This window comes from Nycticebus coucang, chromosome 3 (genome assembly GCF_027406575.1).
Source record: "Nycticebus coucang isolate mNycCou1 chromosome 3, mNycCou1.pri, whole genome shotgun sequence".
NCBI lineage: Eukaryota > Metazoa > Chordata > Mammalia > Primates > Lorisidae > Nycticebus > Nycticebus coucang.
This window is the reverse complement of record NC_069782.1, coordinates 3,987,386-4,000,816: the sequence shown is the minus strand read 5'-3', so window position 1 is coordinate 4,000,816 and position 13,431 is coordinate 3,987,386. Positions and strand designations below refer to the sequence as shown.

At 53.9% G+C, this 13,431-nt stretch overlaps 1 protein-coding gene across 2 annotated transcripts in view; it reads left to right on the top strand.

The window, feature by feature from the left end:
* FBLN1 (fibulin 1) overlaps window positions 1-13,431 on the top strand; it is a 73,549-nt gene that overhangs the window by 33,054 nt on the left and 27,064 nt on the right. The window contains exons 12-15 of one of the 2 annotated variants that reach the window (XM_053582563.1): window positions 1,221-1,340; window positions 2,130-2,261; window positions 4,033-4,156; window positions 9,429-9,874. In XM_053582563.1, the coding sequence (XP_053438538.1) occupies window positions 1,221-1,340; window positions 2,130-2,261; window positions 4,033-4,156; window positions 9,429-9,783 (731 nt within the window). In that variant the 3' untranslated portion in view covers window positions 9,784-9,874. Of the gene's footprint in view, window positions 1-1,220; window positions 1,341-2,129; window positions 2,262-4,032; window positions 4,157-9,428; window positions 9,875-13,431 lie in introns of those variants that run through there. The other variant, XM_053582562.1, reaches the window with a different exon arrangement.

The window sequence follows — 13,431 nt, the reverse complement described above, 5'->3', positions numbered from 1 at the left end:
GAGAGTGTTAGAGACAAAGGGACAGAGAAAGGATTCATACTAGCAAATTTTTCTAAAGTAGGTGCTTCTAAGAAAGAGGGAGGTCAGCCCTGTGGTCAGGTTTGGGCTGGAACCGAGAGTAAATTATTTTGGCAGCATCGAGCCTCCTCAAGCACAAAAGCAGCCAGAGAACCACGTGAAAGGATGAGTAGGGCTGTATTCCAATAAAACTTTATTTAAAAAAACAAGTGGCAGGCTGGATTTGGTCCATGGGGTGCAGTTGGAGACCCCTGCGCTAGGCCAAGGAAGCAGATTAGGGATAGTCCCGAGCTGCTGAGAGCCCAGTGAGTTCAGCATACGGGGTGTTGGTGTTCGGGCCCAGTCACCAAGGGCCTTTCTCACTTGAGATCATCTGTGTAGGACAGTATTTTTCAACCTTTTTATCTCATGGTACACTTGAACCTACAGTTAGACTTCCACGGCACACTGACATTATGTTGATTAAAAAAAGAGTGAAAACTGTGGCTCAGTAAGTAGGGCGCTGGCCCCATATACAGAGGGTGGTGGATTCAAACCCAGCCCCGGCTGAACTGCAACCAAAAAATAGCCGGGCGTTGTGGCGGGCGCCTGTAGTCCCAGCTACTCGGGAGGCTGAGGCAGGAGAATCGTGGAAGCCCAAGAGCTGGAGGTTGCTGTGAGTCCTGTGACATCATGGCACTCTACCGAAGGCGGTAAAGTGAGACTCTGTCTCTACAGAAAAAAGAAAAAGAGTGAAAACAAGAATACACTTACTGTGCTTCAAACTTCTTTTGAAAATGATTGAATGAACGATCTTTAAAATTTTTTGTGGCACACCTAAGATCCTCTCATGGCACAGCATTGGTGCAGGACACCACTGGGGAGGTGAAGGCGAGAGGAGCAGATCAGATTTCCATAGAATGGACTCTGACGGCCTGGTGGGGGCAGGATTGGAGGGGCCAAGGCTGCAGGCTATTGTGTCATCTTGGGGGGAGATGGTGTGGCCTGAAGTGGGCAGGGGCCAGGGATGGAGAGATAACAGCCTCCAGCCCCATGCCCTGGGACCTCCTTTCCATGTATGTTAAATGGAGGGAAATGGCTGGGCGGGTGGTGGTGGTGTTCTCTTTGCTATCCCTGTTGCCACGGGCCTGAGGGCTGCTGTGGAGCCAGGAGGGGCACGTGGTGTGGCTCTGAGTGGTGACCCAGGAACCTCTTTCTTTTAGACGTCAATGAGTGCAGCAGCAGCCCCTGCAGCCAGGAGTGTGCCAACGTCTACGGCTCCTTCCAGTGTTACTGCCGGCGGGGCTACCAGCTCAGTGACGTGGACGGGGTCACCTGCGAAGGTGAGCGTGCCCTCGCTGGCCCTGATGCCACAGCCTCTGGCCCTGCATTTCAGAGCCCATAGGGAGGGGCCTGCCGGGGCTTCCCCCTGCAGAACCTACCGTAATGCCCTAGCTGCTGTGCTGAGCCCTGTTTGAACACACTCTGCCCATCCTTGGGAGTTAGGTTAGGACAGGAGCAGACCTCTTCCGGGATTGCTCTTTAATAACCGTGCCACGGTGGTGATCGCTATGTGCACTAAGACCTCAGGCCGCACATGTTGGGTATTGGTGACCACCTGTGGCTTAAAGGTGAGGAAGGGGCTTGGGGACCATCCCCATCCCTGACTCACAGCTCTGCATCCTCCTCTGTGACATGTGGGTTCACCTGAGCCTCACCTCATTATTCAAGGATTGAACCAGATGCCTTGAAAACACGTCTTACAGTGTCTGGCACACAGTAGGTGCTTTAAAGGGCAACTCATTGTTTCTGTTTTCATGTAGGGTGTGTTTTTATTAGTGAATTGCTGCCTACCGCCCCCCCCCCCAACACACACACATGTATACTGCACACCATGAACTTGCCATGTGAACCTCGCCTAGTCCCATCTCCCCTCTGGGCCTCGGTTTCCCCTTCTCATATGATGGCCTCTGAAGCTGCCCCAGCCCCAGCACTCTGAGGCCTCCTGTGTCCAGCTCACCACATGGTGCTGCCCTCCTAGACCCTAGCCCAGCCCCTTATGGGACAGAGGGTGGCAGGTGGCATGGCCATGTGGGAGACTCAGGATGCTGAGTTGAGCTTTGCCATTGCAGACATCGATGAGTGTGCACTGCCCACCGGGGGCCACATCTGCTCCTACCGCTGCCTCAACATCCCTGGAAGCTTCCAGTGCAGCTGCCCCTCCTCTGGCTACAGGCTGGCACCCAATGGCCGCAACTGTCAAGGTTAGTGGGCAGAATTCCCCAGGGTCACTTGGGCTGTGCTGTGGCTCTGCAGTGTTGGACTGAGACTAGGCTGGGGATGTGCTTTCCTGACCAGTCGCCACCCCACAGATGGGGCACATTTGGGGAAAAGAGGCCTCATCATCCAAGGCATGTCCTGGGTGTCCACACACAGCCCAGTCTGTCATCTCTGGGTCCCAGCATACCTGTCTTTGGGGTCATCATTGCCCTAAGAAGGCTTTGTCAGGCAGAAACACCTGAGCCCTCCCATCCCACCTTTGGCAGCCCTAAGAAGGCTGAAACAGGGGCTGACACCCTCTAGGAAGGTACCCGCCTAGGAGGAAAAGGGAGTTAGTGCCTGGGAGACCCTGTCCTCAGCAGGGCGCTTGTTCGCTCAGTCTTGGATTCTGTCTTTCAACAGACTCTTGCTGTGGGTGGGGCCTTTGTCCCCTTTGTCCCCAGGTGCTGATCCCTGTCCAGGCAAGGAGCTGGTTGTGGTCTGGTTGGGGATAGCCCCTGGACAATATGACAGTGGGGTCACCTCCTGCATGGGTCATGTGACGGGGGCCAGCACGTCCATCTGTGCTCAGCCTCCATTTCTAAGGACACTCTGGGGGCACTGTGTCCTGCGACCATCTACTTGATCACTGGCAGGGGCACTTAGTAGGCATCTGTGAGCCTGAGTGTACATCCTGGGAGCTGAGTGTCTGGGACATCCGTGCAGCCCCTTCCTCATGAGCCCACATGTTGATCTGGAGGCTCTGGGCTTTGCAGATGGAGCTCTGCTTATGAGGAGAGCTTGTAAGAGCTGCGGTGTTTTTGTGTGGAGGTTCTCTGGACGGGCGTCCCCATGTTTTCACATTTCTGACGGAGCAAATGACTTTCCTCCTCCTGGCCAGGCTCCCTTGCCACAGCTTGGGGTCCTGCCCAGATACAGCAAAACACATTCCTGAGCTATAGCCTTTGGGATCGGGAATGTTGTTTTTGTCACCAAAGATCAGGCCCTTGGCACCTCTTAAGGGGTGCCTCCCAAGCTTGGTGAGCCCCACCATTTGGCTGACCTGGAGCATCATTGAGAAAGGAAGTGGCTTCCGATTTCCAGGCCTCTCGTTATGATGCCCTGAGCCCCAGAGCAGGGGTCTCAGGCCTGGTTCTGGTCCAGTCTAAATAGCCACCAGCCCCAGGATGGAGGGCAGGGCGTGTAATCCCTTTAAGCCTGGCTTCCTCATTGTGCAATGAAGCTAGTAGCCTCTTCCCCTTCCTGCCTAGGATGTGACAAGCCTAGGAAAGGATGACCTGTTTTGGGAATGTGGAGAGGAGCGGGGTGATTAGTACAGGGACTCTGGTGCCAGCCTGGCTGGGTTCAAAGCTCTGTTCTGTCACTTATAAAATGTGTGACCTAGGCCAGGTCCCTTAAGCTCTGTGAGCTCCTCCCTGAAATGAGGATTATAACAGTATTAGCTTCATTGGCTCTAGGAGGACTGAGTGAGTCATCTGCTGAGTGCTCCTGGGGCCCCTTATACCGTGTTTGCTCTTATAATTGCTACACTCATTTCAATGATAGTGAATAGTAAGTTATTACCCTATAGATGTAAATATCCCATAAATAAAAGAGCTGGAATAGAGCGTGGCTCCAGAGACCAGCCAGTGGAGGGCAAGGATGGCCCAATCCCGCCCTCTCCCAAGTTGGTGTGGGCCTGGGCGCCTCTGTCTACAGATGGGGTCAACTGCTACGGCCTTAGTCTTCACTGTACTGCTTTGGGGTCTCTCGCAGATATTGATGAATGTGTGACTGGTATCCACAACTGCTCCATCAATGAGACCTGCTTCAACATCCAGGGCGGCTTCCGCTGCCTGGCCTTCGAGTGCCCTGAGAACTACCGCCGTTCTGCAGACACGTAAGTCCCTCAGGCCCTGCCATCATCTGTCTGTGTCAGCTGTCCCAGTGGCCTGGCTCCAGGCCTGGACAGGTAGTTGACATGCTGTGACCTCAGTGCCCTCCCATGAATGACTTGGGCATTCAAGGATTTCCTGGTCCTTGGTTCCCGGGCCCTATACATCAGTGACACTGGTCTCAGAAAGCTAATGGCATGACTGGAAATGAGCCTGGGCTCTGTGGTCCTGCTCCTAGCCCAAGCTTGTGCACAGAGCCAGGTGGAGACGGAAACCACAGGCCTCTTGTTGCCTATGTGGAAGCTTGGGCAAGCTCTCTGCACCTCAGTTTCCTCATCCGTATCATGCGGATGTCAGGAAATGCAGTGACTTGGGTGAGCAGGTAACGATGTCTCTGTGCTGGCCAAAAGCCAGGGAGCCAGTGTGACTTAGGGAGGCGTTGTCAGGGAACCCACCTGAAAGCCAGATTCTGGAGCCGGTGATGTGCGGCCGGGTGCCTGTGGGAATACCAACAAAGACTCCACCCTCAAAACATAGGGCTGTGTGGCCCTGTGTCATAGTGAGCTGGCTGGCTTACTCCTGGGCCACTGGAGTTTGGGTATTCAGGGAGCACCTTCCTTGGGGAGTGGTGAGGACCCCAGGCCACCGTTCTTCCCTCACACCACCCTCACCCCTAATTTTACCCAGTGGGTCTCACTTAGTGCCCCTGCCAGGTGTTTCAGGAGCCTTCCCCATAGCACTGGAATTGCTCAGAGCAGGTGCCCCGCTGAGCTGCCTGTGTTTCCCAGGCTCAGCCTCTTGATCTGGAGCCTGTCTTGGGCTCTTGGCAGCTGGTGCCCCCACCTGACTGTCAGCATCTTCCTTTGATGGTGTAGTGGACACCTGTGTTCACTGCTCAGCTCCGGGTGGTGTCCTGGCTCATGGTTGAGGTGCTGCTTCCTGCTGGCTGAGCAGCTCTGGCCTCCCGGCAGCCCTCTTGCTCTTCCCAGCACTGGGGCTGCCTGGTCTTGGGCCTGGCCATTTTCCCTAATCTGCTGTGTTTCTTGGTGTGCTTTTGTCTGCTTGAAAACCCAAAACCTTGTTCCTTCCTAAGCTTGGGTTAGGAAGAAGCCACTACTCCAGGACTGGACCTGCAAGTCTATAGCATCCCAAAGAGCTTGTGGGTTATGATCAGCCTGGCAGGCAGGGATGGTGCCTCTCCAAACCATGCCCTTGATTTGAAGCTGTGTCATCATCAAGTTCACTCGCTCCCAGGCATCTGTTGGCACCTGGGTTTGAGGATTCCAGAAGGCTGGCTGTGGTTGCAACCTCAATTTCTAACTTGTACACAGCCATGAAAGCAAAAGAAGAAGAGGCTGACCTGCACAGTGGTCTTGGTGCCTCAAAGCCCAAGGGTGGGCTGGTTGGCCTTGCACGGGGAGGTCATGGCTGAAATGGGCAGACTGTGTTTGTTGTCACAGCCTCTGCCACCCTCCCAATGCTGGAGATGATCATTTCTTACTGGACCAAGTAAGTGCAGGTGCTTGGGTAGACAGGGAGCCCACAAAGGCCCTGACCCTGCACCGGCCTCTAGAAACATGTCCAACAGCGGTGAGCAGAGCATGCGTTGGGTACTGAGAGGGAGGAGGGGTTCACTGGCTTGGGGTGACGGTGAGCAGCGGGAGGCCGTGCGGACATACGGGCAGTGTTCTGCACGGAGACTGGGCCCTGCACTGCACTGAATGAGGCATTGACTAGCCAGGTGCATGGGTCCATCGGCCTGTTCCTGGTTGCTCCATTCTGGTTGGGAAGCTACTTTGGAGCCATGGGAGCTGCAGTGATAAGTCACTAACAAGGAGGATCATTGCTTTGCCAACCCAGGGTAAACCAGCACAGGTGGGACTCAGGCCAGGGGTAGTCTCAGCTACTTGGGAGGCTGAGGTGGGAGGATGGCTTAAACCCAGGAGTTTGATGTTGCTGTGAGATAGGCTGATGCCACAGCACTCTAGCCTGGGTGACAGAGTGAGACTGTCTCAAAAAAGAAAAAAAAAAGTTAAAGAAAAATCCAAGGCTCTTAAGGAATTTATTATCTGACTTTAGAAAGTAATTTTTAAAACCTAAAAGAGTTGCTTTAAGAAAGAGCCCAGGGGCCAGAGCTTCTGTGGTTAGCACTCAGTAAGAGCAGCTCACTCCCGGGACAGGCAAGATTTAAGAGTCTGCTTCTGTGCCTTCCTGCCTCTCTCTGGGCCTCGCCCTCTCCTCACACAGCTCTGTCTGGGGAGTGTCCATGGCGGCCAAGAGCTGGTAACTAGAGCATGACCCAGCAAGCTGGGCCGCAAACCGCAGGCCTCAGCCTTGTGGACAAGACCAGGCTGTTAGAGTCCTGCCCACACACCCTGCCTTCCCAAGGGAGGAAGTGTTCAAAGCTGTCCCAGAGCCTTTGATGGGACCAGAAACATCCCTTTATCCCCTCAGTGGGGCCAGCCCCTGATGGCTGATGGTCTTAAAAGCTGGATCAAAGCTGGGTGGCCTCGGTTGCCACTTCACAGGGAGGGGGTGCAGGTGAACAGCTCTGGGGCCAAGGGTGTAATCAAGTGGGTGGGGTAGAGCCCTCAATGGCCCCTCTGCGGTTGGCTGGTCCCTGGGGCTTGTCTCCAGAATGATAAGCATATGAAAGTCAGGGAAATGCCAGCAGAGGGGTCACAGCATGAGACAGTCTGGGGGTGTCCCTTCTCCTAGGAGAAGGGAGAGGGCCTCGAGGGCCCTTGTGGCTTTGGATAATTTCACAGACTTGGGATATTATGATCAAACCTGTTGAACTGGAAATTTGGGGCACATTAGTCTCTAACGCATAACATGACCCAGGGGACATGTCTGTGGAAACCAGAGCCTGTGGTCTTGGGAGCCTGGACCTCCATGCCAGTGCAGGGTCCCCTGCACCCTCTCGGTGATAGTCAGTGCCAACACCTGTCCCTGACCCGGACATACTGACAAAAGAAAGATTTTAGTGCTGTTTCCAGGCTGACAGGTGTTTTGTTAGATATGGTAGTTATATTTGCAGGTCGTAAGTTTGGGTAGGGCAGGATAGATAACTGACCAGGACAATGAAGGGTGTGTTGATTTGCGCAGCGATCATCTGCTAAGCATGTTGTAGGTGTCCGGCCCTGTGCTGGGGCTAGAGAGCCCCACATTTTAAAAGCTGAAGAGCCACCCCTAGGAAATGAGTGGTCAGGAAGGAGCTGGCCCAGAGACTCTGAGTGTGAGGCAGGGCTGAGGGGAGGCGCAGCCAGCTCACCGATGTGGCACAGTCGTGGGTCGCGGGTGCTGCAGAGCGTCACACACACTGCACGCTCCTCGCCTTCCACACCTTCCACGCCTCCGCCTGGCAAACCACAGTGCAGGGCACACAGGGGGACTCTGGCGCCACCTGCTGACCAGGCCAATCCTGCTGCTGCAGAGGGCATGTGTGTGTATGCAGGTGCCTGTGTGTGTGTGCAGCTGTGCATGTGTGTGTGGGTGTGCCCGTGTGTGCAGGTATGCATGTGTGTGCAGGTGTGCTCCTGTGCATGTGTGAAGGCTAAAGTGAGACAGTTTGACTTTGAAACACAAACCCGCCACTTATTACAGACTGTGGATTCATGGACCAGGTTCATGTCCTCACTGAGTTTGTCTTCCTGTCAGAGCGGGGAGAGTAATGACCCAGCAGGAGGAAACCCCAATGTCCACAGCATGCTGCTGTGTACTCTGGAGAAGCACAGATCAGGGACCCCAGTCACCACCACCTCCCAGTTCTCCATGGCCTCCTAGCTTCCCTGGAGTCCCTCTCTGCAGGAGAGATCTCTCAGATCATGTGGAACCCTCTCCCAGGTGGCCTGAATCTGGGTGTCCCTGGGGTGGGCTGCTGCAGCAGCAGTTGGGCTCCTCCCATGCAGGACAGTTGTCCTCAGGGCTCCAGATCCTCACAGACCTTTGGTGCCCTAGGGTGTTCCCAGGGCTGTCCTTTCTGAGAGCTCAGGATAGCCGAGTAAAGGAAAGGCTTCCTGTCAGTTCTGATAAACAGTCTGGAGGGAAAAGAGACCTCACTTGCCATAATGCTGAATGTAAAATAAATCTAAGTGACCCAACATAAGACATGGCAACTCAAAAATCTGAAAGGGAGATGTGGTGGCATCCCAGGATGGAGGATGCTTCTGACTAGAGAATCCAGACACAGTCAGATGGCAAGTCTCCCAGGGACCTGCTCAGCCAGGTCCTGTCGGGCTCTGCACTGGCCTGCTTCACAAGGCAGCTGCCTTCAGAGTGTGATGGGCTTGGAGTTCAGGACTTGGAAGATAGCCCCTGTCCCTACCCTGTCATAAGATCTGTCCCCATCCTATCCCAGGAAGATGGGACCTGTCCCAGCCCTGTCATAAGAACTTAGAACCTGTCCTCATCTCTACTATAGGAAGTCAGGGCCTGTCCCCAGCTCCACCCCAGAAAGCTAGGACCTGTCCTCATCTCCAGTAGGGGAATTGGGACCTGTCCCTGTCACCATCATGGAAAGTTATAATTTGTCTCTATCCTGTCACAGGAAGTTAGGATTTATCCCCATCTCTACCACAGGAAGTGGGGACCTCTCCCCATCTCTAGTCCCAGTCCTGAGCTGGCCCTATGTACATAGACAGGGAACTGGGCCTGGAGCACAGGCTTACTGATGGGGAACAGGGAGCTATCTCACTGCCTGAGGACAGATCCAGTTCCCTCCCTCTGTGACCTTGAGAAGTGGGAGGGCCACTCTCTGACCCTCAGCTTTCTCATCTGACAGTGGCACTCCAGCCACCGTCAGTGGAGTTGCCATGATGACATTAGAGAATATGTGACGAGGGATAGGCCAGCACTCGGGAAAAGCCAGCAGACCTGGATTGCTGGTGATGGAGAATGCCACTCCAGGGAGGTCACCTCAACCCACTCAAGAGCTCTTATAGCCCTTGCCACGGTCTGGGCAAGGGACGGCACCCAGAGAGCAGGGTGTGTCCCAGGCAGGGCTCTGCCATTGAGAAGGGGACTCATTCCACTCTGGACATAGCCATTGACCCCAACACCCCAGTGGGTGTTGGAGGAGGCTAGAGCCTGAGTTGGCTCCCGGAGGTCTACGGCACCTCCCTTAGGTGAGTGAGGGGTGCTCTTGGCATTGACCGAGGGGCAGCAGGAGGCCCCATCCCATGAGCCCCTGCTTCCCCTTCCCCGCGCTCTGCCGTTTCTCTGCTTGCTGAGTTGGGCCTAACCCTCTTCTTGTCTCTCTGTCCACTTTTCTTGCAGCCGCTGTGAGCGCTTGCCTTGCCATGAGAATCGGGAGTGCTCCAAGCTGCCTCTGAGAATAACCTACTACCACCTCTCTTTCCCCACCAACATCCAAGTGCCCGCGGTGGTTTTCCGCATGGGCCCCTCCAGTGCCGTCCCCGGGGATAGCATGCAGCTGGCCATCACCGGCGGCAATGAGGAGGGCTTTTTCACCACCCGGAAGGTGAGCCACCACAGTGGGGTGGTGGCCCTCACCAAGCCTGTCCCTGAGCCCAGGGACTTGCTCCTGACCGTCAAGATGGATCTTTACCGCCACGGCACCGTCAGCTCCTTTGTGGCCAAGCTTTTCATCTTTGTGTCCGCAGAGCTCTGAGCACGCGCTTCGGGCCGCAGGGGCTCCCTCCTTGCTTTCCTGGCCTTCCCCTTGGGATGGTAATAAAGTCTTAGCAAGCCAGCCCACGCAGCGTGCGAGTGCTGTGCCTTCATTTGGCGTGGTGGGGAGTCTACTGCTCATCGGGGTGAAGCCGACCACTTGCCACCCCTGGGTGTCCCGAGGGGTGACTGGGGAGTATTTCTATCAGAGGGCGCTCGCCAAGGCTCCTGGCCAGTAGCTCCCTGGACACACTGCTAGGGAGGCCAGGCTTGTCCGTCACTTCAGCTAGTTGTTTCCTCTTCTTTTGTGTTGAACCCAAAAGATAAAGGTGACAGTCAAGAGGGTGCCCGGAGATTACTGAGCTCAGTCTACCCCCATTTCACAAATATGGAAACTGAGGCTCAGAGAGAGGGGAAGGACCCCAGCAAGGTTACATGGCCTGTTGTGGCCATGCCACGCTGGGAACCAGGTCTTCTGGCCCCTGTTGGTTCCTTGCTGAGTCACTTAGAGCTGAGCATTTAACTGAGTTAACAGCTCCACCCTGAGATCCAATCCTCCCATTCTGCTTATCTTGATAAGAAGCCCAAACCTGTGGTGGACAAACTCTGAACACAGTTGTACCATCCTGGACTCAGCTCTTGCCTAAACGAGGTTCGTTGCCACATCTAGGACCCAGCCCTGTGCAGGAGGTGAAGGCCCGCACTGTAAATGTCGTGCTCACGGGAGTCTCTGCAGGCGTTCCTGCCGGTCTTGCCAGGCAGGGGTGTCAACCCCATGGGGACTCAGAGGGCAAATGACAACGTCACATAGCTATCAGCACTTCTACCATGGGCCTTACCCACTTGCCTCTCTCCCTCTCCTCTGCCTTGGTTTCTCTGCCTCTACTGGTCTCCCAGCATCCTTCCAACTCACCCTGCTGCTCATCCTTTGCTCAGCTGGAATGATCTTTTAGCCTCTGCATAAACCCATCCTGGCTTCCTTTGCACTTACGTTGAGCTTTTCAAATCCTCATCGTGCCTTTTGAGGCTGTGCACAGTTTAGTTCTTGCTGCACAATCTCCAGCCTGACTTCCACTCCTCCCCTTGCTCCTTCCCTCGAGCCTCAGAGTGGAGCTCCTCGCTGCCTCAGGCCCTTTGCATGTGCTTTGTGCCCTTGGCCTGAATGTTGCTTAACCTTCTACTTAAATGTGCCTTCCTCAGAGAATCCCTCCCTGAGCCTTCAGCCGATGCTTTTCCTGTCAGTTTTTTCCTGAAACACTTCCTTCAGGATGCTTAGAACACGCCGCGGTTATCATCCCTGTGTTTCACATTTGCCTTCCCACCTTCTGGAGGCTCTGTGAAGGCAGGGACCAGGTCACCCATTCAGTGTGACGTCCTCAGCTCCTGGAGAGGAGCCTGACAAGCAATAGGTGCTCTGTCCACATCTATTGAGGGAACAGATGACTCTCTGCCAACCCTGGCGTATGTCTCAAGGGTTTCTGTGGCTGTGACTTCTGACACTGTTTCCAAACAGAAACCTGAGGGTGGAAGGCAGAACGCCACAACAGAATCGAGTAAAGAATACTGCAGGGTCCTAAGGTCCTCCAACAATTCCATGTAAGTGGGGGTGGGGGTGCCTCACCTTGCTGCCAGTGGGGAAGACAGACACATACTTAATGCCACGCCTTGTGCAGAGGCAGCCGTTACCAGGCCTCGGGAGTAGGAGCCCATTTAGCCTGCATCTCCAGGCCTCCACCCTGTCTCCCAGACCTCTCTCTAGTCTACATCAGCTTCCGTTCTCCATCTTCCAGTGCATTCTCCAAGGTGCAGCCAGGGCACCTCTCTGAAGGGCCAGTCTGACCATGACTAATCTAATCCTCCTTAGAAGCACCTCTGCTTCTCTTTCATTAGCAGATTAGAATGCCTTAGAATGGCATTTGTGGCCCTGCCTGGTCTGGCCTCCACCCCGTACTTGTGTTCTGACCCTGAGAAGGGTGGGGTGCCCTTCCCGGAATGTGCTTTCAGCACGTGCCAAGCTGTCCTTCCGCAAACTGCCATTCTCCTTGTAGACCTTGGCTCAGAAGTCATCTCCTCAGTGAAGCCTTCCTTGGCCTGAGCTCCCCTGGCTCCTAGGCATCTGCTGTCAGAGCATCCACCCCATTGTCTGGTGGCTGTTACTTGTTTGTTGTCCTCACTGGACTGGGGGGTTCTTTGGGTCTGGTTGATTTCTGCTTTTTCTGCACCTTCGGAATATTTGGCCTAAAGAAGGAGCTCAGCAAACATCTGAATAAACATATGGATGGATGGATCAACAGATGAACGGATGGATGGATGGATGGGTGGATGGACAGATGTATGGATAGATGGATGGATGGATGGGTAGATGGATGGATGGATAGCATTTTCAAAATTTAGGTCAAATATCTCCTCTGTGAAGCTAGCAGGGCACAGTGAGGATTCAGTTGTTGTGTTCAATCATTCATTCATTGTGGTCTGGATTATTCCAGCCAGGAGGAGCAATTTTGCCTCTGTGTCCTTAGAAGTGCTAAGAGGTGGAGACAAACCTCTCAGGGGCTATAAATCCCCCCAGTTACCTTCTGCAGTTGAGCAGAATCCCACCCAGTGACTATCCAGCTGGGCCTGGGCTCTCCCTTGTTGTGGAGCTCCTGACCACCCAAAGTGGCCTGTTCTATTTTGGGATCCCTCTGAGGTTTCTGTGTGTGCCTAGAGTGCATGGGTAGGTGACATCTGAATGGCCTGAGAGCTCACCTTCTCTCTGTAGCTCCTTTGGTCTCTGTAGCTGTGCTCTGGACCATCCTGCTGACGGATCCAGTGGTGCCCCCCAAATCAAAACAGGAACAACCGTTCAAATCTCCTCCTTGTCATGATCAGTCCTGAGGCCTTGGATAAGTCATCTGCCTTTCAGAGCCTCGAGGCCCACCTCATGGATGATTGAGATTATACAAAATAACCCTTGAGGCAGTGTCTGGTATAGTAAGTAGTTGATAATTATAAATGCTGGTTTATTTATTGGAAGGTCACTGAGTAATCACGAGGTTGTTGATTTAACTGGGGAACGAAGATGCAGAGAGTTTGGACATACCCAAGGTTACTGATATGTCGAGCTGACATCATTTCTGATTCCTAAACTTGGGCTTTTCTTGCTATGTCACTGTAGTAAATCAAGTTTCCAGGGAGAAAAAATAATAACAGTGGTAATCAGGATAGTGATGCTAGTAACAGGGAGAAAAATACTAACAGTGGTAATCAGGTTAGTGATGCCAGTAATAGCAACTATAACAGTAACACAGCGGTGTCTACTGAGAGCCAGCCCAGCGAGTGTGGGGAGGCACAGAGAGGTCGAGGAACTTGCCCAAAGTTCCACAGGTGGTGGGCATTTTGCCAATGGCTAGTGTGTGCAGAGACCAAAGGGCCAGAGCAGCCTGGCCTTGCAAACTTTTGAAACGGAGCCAACATGGCTTCCTTTGAGGTCAGGGCCTCAGGCCAGGGAGAAACTTGTGGAAATGAAATAGAAAACTGAGTGGGAAAGAGAAAATAGAGAAGAGGCGGTCGGGTAGACACGGAGGAATAGCAGAATGTGAGCTGCTAAAAGAGACCAAGGGGAGAGATCTGGAAGTTGGGAAAACCACCGTGAAACATTTTGGGAAAA